The sequence below is a fragment of the Labrus bergylta genome, chromosome 5, assembly GCF_963930695.1.
Source record: "Labrus bergylta chromosome 5, fLabBer1.1, whole genome shotgun sequence".
Lineage (NCBI taxonomy): Eukaryota > Metazoa > Chordata > Actinopteri > Labriformes > Labridae > Labrus > Labrus bergylta.
Window position 1 is genome coordinate 17,730,329 of NC_089199.1, and position 17,711 is coordinate 17,748,039.

Genomic DNA, 17,711 nt, shown 5'->3' on the forward strand with positions numbered 1-17,711 from the left:
TATACGGCATATAAAACACACTGTGTTGTCGAAGAACAAGCCTACCAAGGCCATCCATAGCTTTTGTCTATTTATTTTGGCAGGATGTGCTCTGTGTTTCAGCGGGCGTGAGAAAAGGGCACAGGGCTAAATGACGAGCTTAGCTTATCTCTGTCCTCCCGTTTACATCTGCGGTAATTTATCACAGAATGAGAAGTACTTAAATTCAAGCCTCTAAGAGGCTTCCTATCAGCTGGTTGACCACTGCATCACTATATATAGAGGCAGTGGCTGTGGATACGTGTCTCAATAAACCTCCTAATTGCATCGCAAAAAACAGCGCCTCAGTTTTTGAGTTGAAGACTTACATCAAGCATAGCTGTACAGTACAGTATTGCATGATTTTGATTATTAGTCACCAGGGTAATTTTGAAAGGAGTATCTGATCAGTAAGGCTAACAGCACTATTAAGGATCAAGGGCATGAACTGCTGTTAACCCTGTTCTGTATTTATATAGATTGTTTTAACAGTGGGTATAAATCAGGACTTATCTGCCTGTATCAATGCATCAGTACCTACCCTCCTTCCCCATAAAGGATCTATAGTATGTACTTTATTGTCAACACTCACCTGTCCCCAGGGTCCAACCTGCCAAGAGGCACACTCCTGCTGCTGGCAAGTCTGCACAGACTCCGGTTTAGATGAGCCACATAAGCGGTCATCTAAACGGTCCTCACCAAACTGACACCATGTCTGACGATGCTTATAGCCTTTCCCACACGTCACAAGGCACTGGAAGAAAGAGTTTTAGAAATCGATTTGTATACAGTGTGCAACAGCAGTAATTGTTCCCAGTCATTGAGCTGGAACTACAGTTCATGACAGTTCATGTTTGGTGTTGAGGAGAGCAGGACATGCAGACTATGAAAAAATGTGTGTGAGTACAGTGCCTATGCATTCAGTGCAGGGTAGGTGTTTGTATTTAGCAGCACCACATGGGAGATCTAAAATATTCCTGGAATGCAGGCCAAATCTTTCTAAGCACCTTCGCTCTACAGTTTGTAAACTGCACAGCAGTTAAGAATGATCTTACCCTGCAATCACAGATTTCCCAACACTCACTACAGCGAGAGGAGGGAGGGGAGTAACTCTCCTAAAGCTTAGACATGCACAATCAACACTGGGATTTTACATTTGACCCACATCACTGTTGGCTTAAAACTACAGTATTTCAACTGAGTCTGTTTCTCTTTATATTGACTCAAGGCAGCTACATAAACAAATGTAGTTGTCCTCACAGATGAATGTATGTATGCACAAGCTTAATGTATCTGTATGTCTTAACAGAAACTCACATACGACACAATCATTTTTCTTACATGTTTCTTTTCTATATGGGTTAAACCAAATAAGAAAAACTCCAGTGTTAATATACATTGTATACAATGTTATCATACATAATCTACTCACTCTATTTCTTTTCTTTATATAAAATACTTTTCGCCATCAGTATCAGTAGTAGCATTTCCTATTAGAAAACAAATAAAGAGCAGAACTGACCTCAGACCAGTCTCCAGTCTTCCATTGGGGACAGAGGAATTCGTTGCAGGGTTGGACGGTCAGCTTGTCTCTTTGACTGCATTTGCTCTCATCGCCGCCAGCGTCAGATGCCTTTCGGCACACTGCCCCTCGACGGCGGGTTCCCCCACCACAGCTCTTGGAGCACTGCAGCAAAATGAAAAGTTTGAACATCAAGAAGTGTAAACACGTATACACAACGCGGGATAAACTTTGACAAACATCTGGATCACAGTAATACACAAACCCCCACGTTTCCCACACCAATCTTACCTCTGACCAAGAGGAGTACTCCCAGCCACCCGGATTGCAGTCTCCATGGCAGCCTTCCTTGTCATCAGGCTTGCGCTGACCACTACAGTAACGGTCGTCAACCTTCTGGGTCTTCCCATCGGCACGGCTGATTTTGGCACAGTGAATTTCCAGGGTACGATATCCCAGGCCACACTGGGCAGTACACTCACTCTTCCGAGCCACATGCCACCTGCATCAAGAGCAATCAGGCAAATCCACATCAGACGTATTAAATGACAAAGTGAAGAAAGACTTGTTGGGTTGGTTTAAGATGAAACACAAACCTGAGTTCACATTCAGTGTTGCAAGACTCAGTGATGACAGTGGGTCTAGCTGTACCGTGACACCTCTGGTCTGACACCACCACCCTGTCAGACTCTCTGCTACAGAGAATCTTCCGCTTGCGCTCTCCTACAAAAACACATCAATGCAACTTAAGACAAGAGGATATAGTAAAAAAGAAATCAGAACTACCATAAAACCGAACAAAATGGAAATATTACAACAAAAGACATGCATATTTGCTATATCTTAAGCTCTCTCATGAGTACAGTTTCAAGGTTGTGTTTCATATCTTCATCCTCAAATTGATCCCCACTAATGTTTTTGACTCATCTCAGCTCCAGTAAGTAACAGCAAGTTCTCTAAATGGCTAAAAAAAAAAAACATCACTCAAGAACAATAAATGTAAAACACTGGGACTCCATTGATACAAGTTGCAATTTGTCTCGTGTCGACAACCTTGCACTGAATCTCGGTAACACATACCCAATAGGCAAAAAAAAATGTCACATATGTTATGTGACTGAGATTTGCTCAGATTAGTTCCTAGCTTGCTTGTGCTAGAAGACTGCCAGGATTTACTGCATTGGTATACGTAAAAGTGCAGATGACAATAAAGGTTAACAGTATCCTGCTTTGTGAACCCAATGATTTCTCTTTGGAAGTTATTGTTAGTTATTTAAGCAAGCTACTTTAAAATAAGGAAACAGAAGTTCTCAGACAAAGTGTTGTGAGTCATCACACATAAAAAGGTTTTCGAGTTTACCTGCAATCTGCCTCTGCACACCCATATATTCTGATGTGTTCACAGTCATGCCAAAGACGGAAAACTGCCGCAGCATTCTAAGAGGTCAAACCTGAGTCACTTGTTCCAGACCTATATGTCTAGCATGAACCTGTCAAGTTTAACCCGGCAATTCTCTCTCCCCTGTGCGTGGCTGTCTCAGCGGTTCCCACATCTCCATACTCAGTTCTATCTCATTTTTTATTCTTGCCAAACCATTCATCATTGATGACTCCCTTCACCTCACTGTGCCAACCACTTGTGCCTCCCCCTCACCTTGGCACAGACGGCTGCACTCCTGCCAGGGCCCATAGGCATCCCAGAAGAACTGCTGAGGTTTGTCCTCTATGGGGATATTAAAGGAGTACCTGACATCTGGGTTGTAAAGGTTCCCCACAGACAGCACCTGTAGAAAATACAGGCAATGGGATATGTTTTATAATATAGTGAGATTATCTTTTTCCTTTACATCATAGATCGCAATGTATTCAAAAGTTAAAAAGTAAAAGCGTATTAACATAAAGACTTTCTTGCATTCAAAATATCTCTAAATGACCTTTTGGGTCGCACAGGATCCATTCGTTTAACTGCTCATAAAAGCACTCTAGCTTGGCGTCTCCTGCATGGCACATTTAAGGCTTTTGTAAGGACCACTTACCTGGACAATGATCTCCTCCTCAATGCGCTCAGTACAGTTGATCCTCTCAACGACATGGTCAGAGCCACTGTACTCTATGACAGCATTTCCCACTTTGATTTCCCTTTTGAACATGCTGACCACAAACTCTCCATTAAGCAGGAACTCTCCACGGCTATTTGATATGGCTGCAGGGACATAGAAGAAAGCACTAACTCAGCTTGATCTCATTTAAAAAGCCGGAATGAGCTTTACTGAATATGACATGAAAATATACATAATACACTTTAAAAAAAAAATTGAAATTATGTTTTTATGTCACCAGCTAGACTTAAACAATAGCTTCCATGTGACAGAGCTGCTTAACATCATGTTGACTAACATTACATTTACAGTAAGGCACGTGCAATAGGAAACAGACTTATGGGGTAAAAATAATCCTGGATTCCTGGAGAAGTCCCATCCAGGGGTGTCCCGTTCTGTTCAACAGCCAGTCTGCTGCACTCATTCATCCTAATGCGATTATGGAGCTAATTTCCTGCCTTTACTTTCCTCGCCATTTCACACATTACACTAATATGACCGTGGAGAGCGGCCCTTATTCCGGCCAAATCGTCTCCACTTTGGGCCCCTTATGGCTGTGCTCTTACACACGGCTTGTCATATTATCAAGCGGAAAAGGCAAATAAAAACATGCACACACATACACACATATCCAGAACTTAAGAAACACTACAACAACAACAACAGCAATTTGCAGATTTGCACTCTCCTGCAGACACACACATTTTGACCTTGATGGTATGGTAGCCAAAGGGCTTTCTGAGCTCAAGTATAAGCCTGTTCTTGCCAACGTGTAGACTAATAGCTGACAAAGCAGCCATTAGTGTAAAGCAGTGATATACGGACTGACAGATACACACATGGTACAGAAAGCAACGTATTTAAAGAGCCAAAGAAAATATACACCTGCACAAACACACAAGAGACACTGACTTCGCTGGAATGACACCCACAGAACTTATGCCTCATTAACATGTTAGCCTGCACACTCTGTGCCAACTTTGATATCGCAAACAGAAGGCGCTTTTACATTCACATTACGTGAGAAGAGGCCTGACGCCGTGTAAACAGATGATGATTAACTGTGAAAATATCAGGCGAACAGTAGTGTCTAAAGACTAGTTGTTGAATGTCTTACCGAGGTAGTTGTCATCCTCCGGTTTCCCTGAATAGCTGTGTTGACGCACATCTATATTTGTAGCACCAGTGGGTATTCGTACTACTTCATTATAGCCTGCAAAAAGTGATGGGTTTCGGTCATTAGTCTAGTAAGTTTTATGCCAATATCCACTCTCACCATGGAGGAAAAAAAAAATCATTTGTAGTTACCAACAGTGATACATCAATATAATGAAAGAAGCTGTAGCTCACCGTAGCGGACAATGTTAAAGGTGCCTGCCACCGTTTTGCAGGAAGAGTTGTCGCCTCCGCACACCCCACACTTGTCCCTTCTGGCTTTAGAGTTCAATACATGGTCACAGCCTGCTTGCTGCTCAGTTAAGACATTGGATTGGGGTGGTGGGTGGGGTATAAGATAATAAAAGGAGTAATTAGGGAGCAGCATAAATGGTAGCAGTAGGAAAGGGACAAGAGATAATACATGACAATGTTGTATTTATTTCCACCCTCCAGCTGTGACTATTGAATAACTCTTTCTTCACTTCAGTTTTAGAGTGTAATAATGTCGTTGCAGGACGGTTTATCTGATTAATATACTCGGCCATGACTATTTCTTTATGGATGTAATGCTGATCATAAGAGAACCCAGTGAACCATAAAGTGGTTACACAAGAACTTATTGCTTTCATTTGTATCACTGACAAGCATGTGAAAATGATTTCCTTCAAGAAACCACACTGGAAATAGCATGACCTGCTCTGCTTGTAATTAGCTGGCTGTGGATACTTTTGATTCCATATTAAAGGATGAAAAGTTAGTTTTAATGCCACGGCATGAATGAAAATCCACTTGCTGAGACCAGAAAGCCAACTTACTGAACCTCAATCCAACCAAAACACTGTGTGTGGTTTAGAGTGTACACAGAGTGGCCCACTACTTCCTTCAAGAAGCATATTGATGTGCACTGTATGTTAGTAATCAAGCTGTCAAACTCAAACTATATCTGTCAAAGGTCTAAAACAATAAACACAGTCTGGTTTGGAAAAGGATGGAAACGCTTTCAGAAAAAATTATGAAATCTTTGCAAAGACTACAAAACTCCACATGGTAACTCTGCAACAGGTGTCATATTTAGGACATAGAGTTTTTGTGACACATTTAGCTGTACATATACATTCAAACCTAGAGTTCTAGATATATACAAGTATGGAGACTCACCCTACACAGGCCCTGGACACAGATGTCATTGGTATCGGGTCCGCAGGGTGTGCCATCAATGACTCTGTCCCTGAGCTGATAGTAGGCTGTGCTGCCGGCCACCCTGCAGAACAGCTTACACCTGTCCTTCATCAGGACTGAAAAGGAAGGTAAAACAGGAACATAAAACTTTATATCATTACATTTCAATGTCAGAACTAAATTATGTACATTGTGCACAAGTGACACCAACTTGCAAAAAGGAGATAGCGGGATTCCAGAAACAGAAAAAAAGCGATTCTTACTTCCACTGTACTTGGGTACCCAGCGAACATTAGGAGGTAGACCGTTGATGTTAAAGTGCCTGCCATCGAAAGCTGCACATTGCTCCTCCCTGAAGTCTTTCTTCTGCCTGGAGCAGGGCTCAGAGTTACAGGAACGGAACTTCATCCTGCGACCAACACAATACATCCCTCCATTCCTGGGCCTGGGAGAAGGATTGGAGAGCTTAATTAGCTAAGCATTGGTCTGATTTAGTATATTTTAATAACATAGATAGATGCTAGACATTTTTCAAACACAGATTAAAATGATCATGTACCACATGTTTCTGGAATGACAATAAATTAACCTTGAACCTTGAAATTTGCCTGTTCTTCTTTTAACCTACTAGCCGACTACTCATACCTACATTGTGTGAAAGACAATGTTTTATCATCGTCAGACTCATCATGCCTCATAGTTTTCTCTCGAGCCAGGAAACCAGGGAAAAATGAAACTTTGGGACTCAGTGACCTCTTTATTTTTACCAGGAAACCATTCTGGAAGATCTGCGGTCAGAAGGCCTTTCTTGATGAACAGCTATGGAAAGAATTCCCTTAAGGAGGCTTGATCTATGCAACATTGACTTTGGTAGCTAAGATAGAGACAAGGTCCACTAGACATGAAGGACTACAAAGGGAGGAACTGCTCACACGGGTCGGTTGCATTCGCGCACAGCAATCTTGATTCCACCGCCGCACGTTCGCGAACAGGTACCAAAAGGACTCCAAACTCCCCATGCCCCCTCCACAGGTGCAGCGTCATGCTCTTTGGCTATACACAGGCCATGTTTGCAGTGCTGCAATGACAGAGAAACAGTAAAGAGTCGGATGAATGTCGCGAACGAGGGCGCGAGAGGAGAGGGATGAGGTGAGTGACTGAAAGAAAAATAAGCATGAGAAGGAGAAAGTCAAAAAAGGAGAGAAACAGTCAGCGTGAGCGTATGAAATCTTATCCGTAGAGCTGGCAACACATCTATCTGCTCTCCCGCGCTTTGATGCTAATCTGGGAGAAATTATACAGTGAAGCAAATGGAAAAAAAGAAGAACTGAAAAAAACATTCACGGCTTGGTCTGCCTTGTGAGAAGACAAGTACATGTCACGCACACAGTCAATAAATATATCTCAGCTCATAACAGGTGGATAATCTTACCCTCGTCAGCAAACACACTCAAACATTAGTTCTTTTGTATGCTTTGCTCTGACATGTCATGGGATGAGAGGTTGGTGTTTACTGTAAAGTATGTTATGTTCTTTGATCTGCTCTCAGTCTAGTGGCAGGAAGTAGGGAGTTGGTAAGAAAGTCAGACTTCAAAGATTCACTAGGACAGAACACAGAATGTATGACTCCATGTCACCTACATACATGTTAGCTATATTCAATGACCAAAGGAGAAGTATGTGTTAATGGCAAGTTTCTTTGTTTTTTTTTCCCACTCTAAATTAACTGAAAAAGCCTTAGGATCAAAAAAAAAAGGAAATGTGGAACAGCTTGTCAGATTGTAACACAGAACCATATGACAACTAACACATACCGTAATGGATAGGAATGTGGAGTTATAATGGAGAGTTAAAACTCTTTACACGTCTCAAACTGCTGCTTCAACTGAACGCAGCTCAGCTGGCTAACTCCTGATCCTCACTCATTCTATCAACAAAAAAGACATACTTCTCTTTTGTTCATCTAAAACACTACAAACATGGCCTCACTTAAAGCACCTGTCTGCATTTCCACTCATTTTATGACTCTGATACCTTTCCAGGGGAGCAGTCAGTGCCGTCTGCCCAAGGCATGTGCTGGGTCCTGCAGCCTCTTTGAGCTCCCTCAGGACTGGTGCACCACAGCCTCCTACACTGGGTCTGAGAAACACATACAGAAACACAGAAACACGCATCATTAACCCTTAAGTTCCAGCATAACAACAAGACAACTTTGTATTTACATTCTTACAAAATTCTTTAAAAGGTCAACAAAGTAAATATGCATTAAATAGATAGTCTGATATGATGGTTTGAGCCTGATCCTCCTCATAATCAGGTTTCAAACAGAGTCATCAACAGAGTTTATAGGTGATAAAATAACATGTTTTGAAATTCATCGAATGTACTATCCGAGTGTTGTTTACTATAGTGTATGACCCGAAGACTTGAAAATCTGCTAGGAACCTCTGCAGCGCATGATTATAACACAAGACACTTCTCTCAGAGAACTACATGTACAACATGACAGTTTAGATTAACACATCAACTCCACTCACCATATAGGGGCACACCTGCGTTCCTGGCCCGAATATCAACTCACACTGTTTATTGACATTGTATACGCGTCCAGGCAGCTGCTGTGAGACACTGTATGGCCTAGAAACGGGCTCATCGAGCAAGCACTCACCATACCCTGTGCTATTAAGAAATAAAAATAAAATGACTTAAAGAAAAAAAGGAAAAACAAGAGACACAAACAAACAAAAAACACACTCAGTACAGCAGGAGAGGTCATTTTTTTCTGTACATATATAGAGCCCCTACTGGACACACAACTTGCTCACAGTCTTGAAGAAATTATGTTTCTTATGTAGTTAGTGGTGGTATCTGCAGAGTTAGGTGGAAAAGGAGCACTTAAAATGAGGTAGCATTTCAAAAATTCCTTTCCATGAACTATTTACTACCTCCTACAGCAAAGAGTTACTTGATCATTCTCAGTTGGTTAAGGAGCCTTTTAAAGAGATGAGGCTGTAACAGCCCTAAGAATGAACAACAATCTGTATATAATCCTGAAATGTGTCTGATGCTGCCAAAAGGAGAACAACTGTGTACAAAGTAAATACACTGCACTCTGTGTGGGTTCGAATGCAGAAGAAGATTACTGTGAGATTTCCACCTCAACAGCAGAAATCATCTTAATATATTTATCAATATGCATGTTTTAATCTATTTGAAAGAAAAGACAGTGACATACTCGAGGAACTCTGTGATGTACTTCCTGCTACACTTGGACCACATCCAGGGGTTTGTGTTGTAGTTCAGAGTGGGAGCCATCACATGTTGCTGAATCTTAACTCCATCCTCCTTACACTTATTACTGTCATCATGAGGCATGTTAAACCTATAAAAGAGAAAACACAAGAGAACGTTGAGGATTCTATAAAACATGGAGGACACAAGGAGGACTGAACGATGTTTCTCTTTCCTTTTTCCTGGTTTTACTTCTGGTGATTGTAGTTGGTGCCACACAGATACTCAGCTGTCTACGAAAACTCTTTGGTTGCAGTGAATAAAAGAAAAACCAGTATGATAGTGATCAATGCATTTATACTGTTTCTGGCTGGAACTTTAAAGTGTTAAAGCTGCTGGCTTTGGGAAACCCATTCAGGGTTGATGTTGAAAATATTGCAGAGCATTTGTATTGCCTGCCTGTGGTAACAGCACATTATTAAATTATGAAAATTGGCAACTGTGTAACAAATAATGTGATGTGAAAATCAGAGCGCAGTGAGTATAAGCATTCAAGCCCCTGCAGGGTGAATAATAAGACCCTGGTTGGTGGTGACCAAGTACAACACCACAATAACCACAGTCCTCTTTCTGAGCTACTCAGCTCCCCACCTGACAGGTACCATACAACACTGAGCTCTGAGGCTAATCAGTCCCAACGCATGTTGTCACCACCTGATGCGGATAAACATGGAATAGAACAATCCCACCTCTTGTTTAGAGGTTAATGGGAGAATTTATTAGAGGTGATGAAGGCTGTTAAGTTCCGTAACAGTCTCCACTGTAGGACCACCCACCCCCACCCATCCTTATACATGTACACACACACACACACACACACCTCCCTGTGCCCCAGCTCTAGCTGACTCAGGACTTTGGACAATGCAGTTTGCTGAAAAGTTGTTTAAATTTGGGAAAATCCAATTTCTAGACTCTTTTCTCATTCCTCTCAGAAAGAAAGGCAGGCGGCTGGGAGATGTGATCAAAAACACACAGAAAACAAAGGGGAATACACGACTGTTGTTTCTTAGTCCAATTGTGAAATTCTATTATCCACATCTGTGAGCAAGGCTTGTGTGGATTCCTAGAACGACCTCTGCAGTTTAAAAAATGTCTTGCTGAAGCCAAAACTCATCAGAGCAGGAGTAGTGGCATACACGAGGTAAACAATGAGTGGAAACACACTGTGCTTACACATGGCCAAGTTCGTGGGCGATGGTGAATGCAGTGCTGAGTCCATTATCCTCACTTATGCTGCAGCTCCTGTATGGATCACACACGGTCCCCAACTCTGCAAGTCCTGAAAAAAAGGAAAAAAATGCTTTGAATCACATGATGTATACATTTATGAATGAAAGTCTTTAAGCACATTCAAAAACAAATCCACGTACCAAGGGTGTCACACTTATCCCTCGCTCTACAGATGTCCTGCCTGAGGTGAAGACACAAATAATTGGCCAGTCAATGGCTCTGTTATGATTACAGCAATGTGATTTAGTTTGATGGACATTAGATTTAGACAATTCAAGACCCACAGCATTGCAGCAAATGAATTGATAACTTGATATATTTCTCGCACCTGGTGATGAGGATGGCGGTGTCGTGATGGGAATGGTGGTTATCATCCAGGATGTTCTGGCTCTGTTGCCAAATGCAGAAGTTCTTTAAAGTGGTCTGTGCATTAAAAGAAATCACTGGACCTTCCTGAAAAAGATGCAAGGAGTATGAATCAAAGGCACAACTTACTGATGAGTGTGTAAGTGACATACTTTTTTAAAATGCTGAAGAATGGAGATGAATACAAGCTTACCAGCTCATTGTTTATTATTACTAACTTTACAATCACAATGTTAATCAGGTTGCCAATGCTGGGGTCTTTGTAGATCGAGGATACCTGAATGAAGAAATCAAAACATCAACTCAAACATTGTGAGGTTAACACTAGTATCAACACAAGTGACTTTTCTGATATTTTCACAAAGTGAACCCCACTATATATATGAAAAATTAATATTAACAGAAAACTTTGACTACATCCAAACGTATGTATTCCTTTAAAAAAATATGTTTAAACTGTTCCAGAAATAATCTCTAGACATTTTAACACTCAAGCAACACAATGTTCCCATTTACATCCTCTGGGCAAAAGATGGAACTGTTGCTGAAATTAACACAAGCAAACAAAGGCGATATCAAGCCTGTTGGGGACCAATGAACAAGTAAATGAACTGAAGAGCTTCTGTGTCATGTTTTGTAATGTTTCTGTTTTTGCATGGAAAAAAAAAAAAAGTCCATGAGTGTGAAAAACATCAACGCAGCATTGACACAAGTCTCTGCTGTGCAAGTTTGAAAACATGTTTGTACCTGGATGCTAGGCTTATGTGTAGGATACGTTCTACATTTTAAAAACAGAGACTTAACAGAGTGGATGTAGCTTCTATCATGGACTACAGTCTAGTAATTTCAAGCAGGTACCGGGGAATATGGTTGATTTGAAGATCAAGTTGATAATGGCCTGAACCCCTGTGGAGAAGGCAGCCTTTGCCAAGAACAGAATATAGGTCATCTCAGCCTCCTCCTGAGGACTGTCGGCCCCAGGCGCCTGCAGAAGCTGGTTTTTGAAGTGGACGAGAGTATGCAGTCTATGTGACATACCTGAGCTTATTTTTAACATTCATCAAAGCTGTCAGGAAGGGTCTACCTCAAGCTGCCCTCTCTTCCCCCTGGTCGTTTGAAAGTGGTGTTTACCCCTGCCCTGGGCTGCCCTTTTCCCTCCTATGCACCCCCCCACCCCAAACAAAAAAGAAAAAAAAAAAAAGAAAGGCTGACTGATTGACTAGCAGCACAAATAGCACAGCTGAGCAGGTACATACATTTAATGCACCTTTATGTACATTCTAAGTTACTTTATGTTCATATAACTAAGGCACATGAACACACGTTTAATTCCCAGCCACATATTCCCTACAAGCATCCACAAGCTTTTTAATGAAAAGGTACTTACGATAGACATTAATGTGAGTATGTAGTGCTGTAGATTGCTGCCGTGATGCTCAACCATTTTGCTGTCTGCCACCAGCATGACTTCAACGAAGCGCGGGTAGGAGAGGAAGCGCTTTGATCTCCTGTGAGGTCCTGAGTCACCGCTGCTATCATTTGATGGTCGAGCGCTAGAACTGCCGCTCTGTGATCTGAGCAGAGGATCGCTGGCGAGGCTGGCACTCAGTGACTCCAAGTCACTGAATATACCCACACTGACCACAGGGGCTCCGTTGGACACAGTGGTCACTCCAGCCACTTGCCTTCTTTTAAGCTTTTGTCTCTTCTGTCTCTGTTTGTGTCCTAGTGAGAGAAGTCAGGAAGAAAGAAGCATGTATAAATACACAAAGATGAAGGAATGGTAGGACATACATTCAACAAATAAAAAAGAGATGTACGCGTAAAAATATGTTTTTGACATAATTTTTGACTTAATTCTAAAATTGAGATGAATTGAAGTGAGTTGACTGTCTAGATGTGGGTATTGTTAAAATATGTTGCTGCCTCCATTGCTCTTTTGTTTATTGTTGCTCGATGAGTGGGTTGACAAATGAATGCTGCCTGGAATCCCTTTTATTTCTCTCTCCCTCTTTCAGAGGAGGGGAGGAGGGCAAAGAGTTCAGACTAGGTAAACCTGGCACCCAGCCATAAAACAATGGAGCACAAACTGCCGTTCGCAAACCAAAAGAAGGCAGTTCAACAACTGGGCAGCAATAAATCTCAACAATCAGGGGAATTAGGTCTGATTTTGATCATGACACGGCAACAAAAGTGCTGAATGCCATTTTTCCTTTATCACATGCAGATCACCCTTCTGGACCACCAGCATTGAGCTGGACTACAGCAGAGGGGTGGGTAACATTATTTAGAACTGATTTAGAACAATTTGCTACTCCTTAAAATGTACAAGGTTATAGTCAAGTTCTGTACAAATACAAAACAGACTTGGACAAAAGTGGGTCAAATGTATCTTCCTTCAGGCTATGATATCACACACGCACATGCACACAAACATACTGTGGTGCCAGCCAAAAAGGAGGAACACAAACACACACATATATAAAACAAGTATAGGCAAAAAAACAAACACACATGCATGCATGCATGCAAGCTCAGACACTCACACACACACTCACACATACACACAAACATTGACATATACAGTAAAGCCAAACATCTGCCTGCAGAAGATTTATTTGTCTTCAAAGTTGGGATTATTTGGCAGTTTTAAGTTGGCATGACTTAATTATAAAATTTACACTGCGTGTTCATGGCAGTGGGTCTATTCGACTTTCTTATCAAAGAGGCAGAGGAAGTACAAGAGTCAACAGGAAGTTCAGCCAGTAAACTGAGATGGGAAGATACAAGGGTGAACTTCAAAATGACTTTTCCTGTGTGAGAGTTGGAAAGCTTCATCACTACTGTACTGCAGCTGTAGACAGAGAACAGTGCAGGCAGGCTATGAACTAAGATAGTTCACATTCACAACATACCATCACTCTGATTTGGTCATTTTGCTATTATATTGTGCCTACAGATGGAATAAACATTCATATGAAACAGTGCCATCCCACTGTCATACCATTAAAACATTTCGGAGGCTTCTTCAGCATTATGAAACTAAATTCATAGTGTTCAGTTTTCTGAAGCCTCTTCATATTAATCCATTTCTTTCATTTTATTCAAAGTAAAAGTGTAAAAGAGTGCGTACTATTTTAACAGGAGGAGAGCTTTTCTGCAGAGCCAATTTCTTCATTTTCTTTACCCCTAGACATAGATGAATTTATTGTATGTTAACCAAGATAGACTGGAAGTATTTCTATAGTGCCATACTTCACTAGCTTGATAAAATGACTTAGTATGACATTGTCAGTTCATGCTAGAACTGACTGTAGAGACCTTGGGGTAACACAATGCTTGTATCTGTGAGAACTAATTCAAAAGTCATGGCCCACATACACAGAGACACACCAACAGCAAACACTTTACTTAGAATCCACATACATGCCATGGAAGAAACTTGCATCACTGACTTGATCCAATCACATTCAGACTGTCTTTTGTGCATATAGCCCCTGAGAGACCCATGCACGGAAGCAAAATTGTGCTGGTTATCTAGAAAAGTGTAACTGACGCAGATGCTTGAGTCAGCCAATGTGCTAAAGCCCCCCATTGCTCTGAATCTATACTGGTTAAGGAGCTGTGCATGTGTGTTTGTGATAGTGAGTATACTGTGTACATGCATTACATCTGAAATGACATCTATTTGAGCAAATGTTTGATATTTTTTTCAGTACATTTCTGCTAACCCCGAAAATGTTCACTGTACCTGAAGTGTCACAAGCTGAGTTCTCCCCAGATGATTGTTTCTTGGGTGCACTCTTCCTGTATACAATATGAGGTTTTGTGTGTTCCTCTTCATAGTCTTCTCCTTGATAGCTGTGTAGGGGTTCAACAAAATACTCCCCATCTGGAGACCTGAAAGTGCCAAGCTGGAAAAGGAAAAAAATGTAAAAATATGCACAGAAGTTGGTGTCCATCCATTAATGTCCTGCTAAACGAATTCCTTTTTCAGAAACAACACAGGGTAAACAAACACACGTCCTGTGTGTAAGAGAATAAACACTTCAACTATAATGCAAATATATGTTTTTTTTTTTACTGAAGAAAAGTAAAGTTATGGCAAGCAACGGTGGAATGTTGCCTTTTCGTTGTTCAGTAAATAGGCCAGAGAAAATAAGAGCTGCCAAGACCTGAGGGCATTAAAAAAGGTGAAATGAGTGAATTTGCATGCAAGTAAGAACGGTCTCAAAACAGGAGGAAAAGAATAAACGGGAGACCTGTGATGACTATCAGGAAAGTAGAGGGGCTATATCTTCTTGGCAAGCATGCTGAAAGCCTAGTGTTTAGTATTTAGCCAGTTAAATTGAGACTGTGTGACTTGGAGGACTATGATGTCACCGATAAGATAAGTGCAACCTCAAGCACATTTGGACGCCCTGTTGGTTCAGGTTCATACAAGTTGGCACGGGCAACATTAATAATTCATGATAATATAGTATGAAAAAAATTACAATAAGAAAAACAGAACATTTCATGCATGTGCAAACATTTGCAGCAGAGTTGGCAATCCATCAGCAAGGGGGAACGAGAAGAAGATTCTTGCTTACATCCTGCTGAGAAAAACACTATTCCTACTACTGTGCACCTTGATTGACCTGGGGAGCTGGCAAGGCAACCGGGAATTCCTACGTCCCTTACCTTTTAGGATGCACAGTATAATTACAATACAATGTTGGCCACAAGCTGTATTGCCGATTTAAAAATAAGTTTGCACTTAGAGCACTTGAAGAAACAATACTTCATAAAGTAATCTCTTCTAGTTTAAGCTGTTTGCAGAACACAGCATTTATATCATAAACCCCTTCCTTATTACAACTGTTTTTTGTTTTTTTTATGGTTAACCTCAAGAGTGCAACGCTCCGCTCCTGCACTAATGCGTCTGCAAGCCTGGGAGTGGGACGAGTGGGACCAGTTTGTGATGACGTCAGTACAACCCGTACTCCCGCTGTACTAGCGTGCGTAAATACGTCACCAGCAGCCGGGAGAACGAGGAATGGAGGCAAGATTTGGAGCAGAGGTGTTCATTGAACTTGACTATAGGCAAAGGATCTGGGACCATCACGAATCGGAACAGTTCAGTATTTTGGAAGCTTACTAGCCTCTGGCAGTATCACAAAAAAGGGTCATATTGCGAATAAAATCTTTAACGAGTTGGCTGTATGAGTCTCGAACTTTTTTTATTATTATTTTCATCTTTTTTTTAAATCCAGCTTCACTTTAGGCAGAGCAACTTGCTTTAAAGTGTTTTATTCTTTAGAAGGAAATGTTCAACTAGTGTGCATATTTATTATTAAATCAAAACATACTTAAAGTGCAAAAATGAAGTTTGAGTTTGATATTTTCATAGATACAAATACAACGCGTGCCAACTTTTTGCAAAATAACATTTGTTGTTTTTTGTATGCCAAGGCAAACTTCTGTCTTGTTTAAGCAATAATGGCCCCTTAATACCAGGGGCGGAAAAGTAAAACACCCGGTCGTAAAGTCATCACATGCAGTCTAACCGTGCGTAAAAACTCACCAGTCCGGAGCACAAACTGATGACCGCGGCATGTTCTGCTTCTGCATTTACTTGTCCCTTATAGAAGCAGTGCCTTAACTCCGTGTCCTCCTCCTCATCCTCCTCTACCTCCCCATCTGTTGCAAAATCCGTTATGTTATCTCCTCTGGGTACTCCAAGTACTGTCACAGTGTAAAGAGGGGCGATAAATCCCGAATCCAGCGTGAGATTGAGGTGATAATTCTGTCCAAAAGCAGATATCCTGTAGTGAATATTTGGCGAGGCCCAGTGATCCGTAGTATTCCCAGTGCTGTCGTCCAAACTTCGTCTTTTTCTCTTGAAGTGCACACTGGTTGGAAACTTGTCACCGGCTTCATTCACCCGCACCGGTGTTACAATCTCATAAACGCCGATCTGGTCTTTTACTGAGGAATAGAAGCAGATGAATGGCAATATTAAGTATTATGTAGTCCAGTAGCATCAGTAAAAAAAAAAGCAAAGAACGCAGGTGTGTGAATAGATTGATTATGATTGTTAATGTATTCCTTCTCATGCTGTTTTTCTTTAGCTGTGCAAGTAGAAGATAGTGGACTTTAGGTACTAGAAAGCGCTGCAACTCATGTGCTTGGCTCCATTCAAAACTCATTCATTCTCTGCCCTCCGTGTAAGAAAACAACTTCCTGACAGAAAAAAATGCTCGGGTTGTCATAGCGGCATACAATACCTGTGCTTGAGTTCAAAAGCAATTTCCCCGTAGATGCGACTACATTCAAGAAATCAGGGAATAGCAGGAACCCCAAGCCCCAGAAGAGCACATGCATGATTGTCCACGTTCAGAGGAGAGTGGCAGCCTGTATTCCTGTAGTAATAGTGTATTCCTCCGGTCACTCCGGGCTTTCCGCCTCCTGTCTGCCACATCCACTTTTATTATCCTCGGCTCTTTGGTAGATGGTCTCTGGCCGGGGAAGTACACTGCTGGAACGTGAGCGCTTCGCGGATTCCCTGACGAACATGCATACTGCAGAGAGGGGTGGGCTGCTCGAACAGTCAACTACGATGGGCTCCGCTGCAAGCCTGTGCAGCTTTCTTCCCAGCGAGGGGCGGGATCATTCATGCAAGGTACCCTGGTGATACAATGAGGCCACTCCCGTGTACTGTGTAGTGACATGAGTGGTCACTTATATCCACTTTGGATGATGTGATATGATCAGTGACTGAGTTGCTCATTTTGTCCTGGTTACACCCAGGCTGTTTTACAGGTTAACATCAGCCAATGCAGGATCCACACTCAGGGCCCCCATTG

General features: G+C 41.6%; 1 protein-coding gene across 2 annotated transcripts in view; it reads right to left on the bottom strand.

The window, feature by feature from the left end:
* Positions 1-17,437, bottom strand: part of adamts9 (ADAM metallopeptidase with thrombospondin type 1 motif, 9) — a 30,306-nt gene extending 12,869 nt beyond the window's left edge. For both annotated transcript variants that reach the window (XM_029277180.2, XM_065955046.1), the window contains exons 1-22: positions 17,133-17,437; positions 16,430-16,833; positions 14,615-14,777; positions 12,251-12,588; positions 11,057-11,140; positions 10,826-10,950; positions 10,638-10,678; positions 10,441-10,546; positions 9,212-9,358; positions 8,514-8,655; positions 8,011-8,115; positions 6,909-7,054; positions 6,240-6,421; positions 5,956-6,092; positions 4,990-5,107; positions 4,757-4,852; positions 3,577-3,743; positions 3,195-3,324; positions 2,137-2,263; positions 1,832-2,042; positions 1,541-1,705; positions 611-772 (exon numbers count right to left, since the gene is read on the bottom strand). In XM_029277180.2, coding sequence (XP_029133013.2) covers positions 611-772; positions 1,541-1,705; positions 1,832-2,042; positions 2,137-2,263; positions 3,195-3,324; positions 3,577-3,743; positions 4,757-4,852; positions 4,990-5,107; positions 5,956-6,092; positions 6,240-6,421; positions 6,909-7,054; positions 8,011-8,115; positions 8,514-8,655; positions 9,212-9,358; positions 10,441-10,546; positions 10,638-10,678; positions 10,826-10,950; positions 11,057-11,140; positions 12,251-12,588; positions 14,615-14,777; positions 16,430-16,833; positions 17,133-17,229 — 3,393 coding nt within the window. In that variant the 5' untranslated portion in view covers positions 17,230-17,437. The remainder of the gene's footprint in view (positions 1-610; positions 773-1,540; positions 1,706-1,831; positions 2,043-2,136; positions 2,264-3,194; positions 3,325-3,576; positions 3,744-4,756; positions 4,853-4,989; positions 5,108-5,955; positions 6,093-6,239; positions 6,422-6,908; positions 7,055-8,010; positions 8,116-8,513; positions 8,656-9,211; positions 9,359-10,440; positions 10,547-10,637; positions 10,679-10,825; positions 10,951-11,056; positions 11,141-12,250; positions 12,589-14,614; positions 14,778-16,429; positions 16,834-17,132) is intronic.
* Positions 17,438-17,711: the final 274 nt, after the last annotated feature.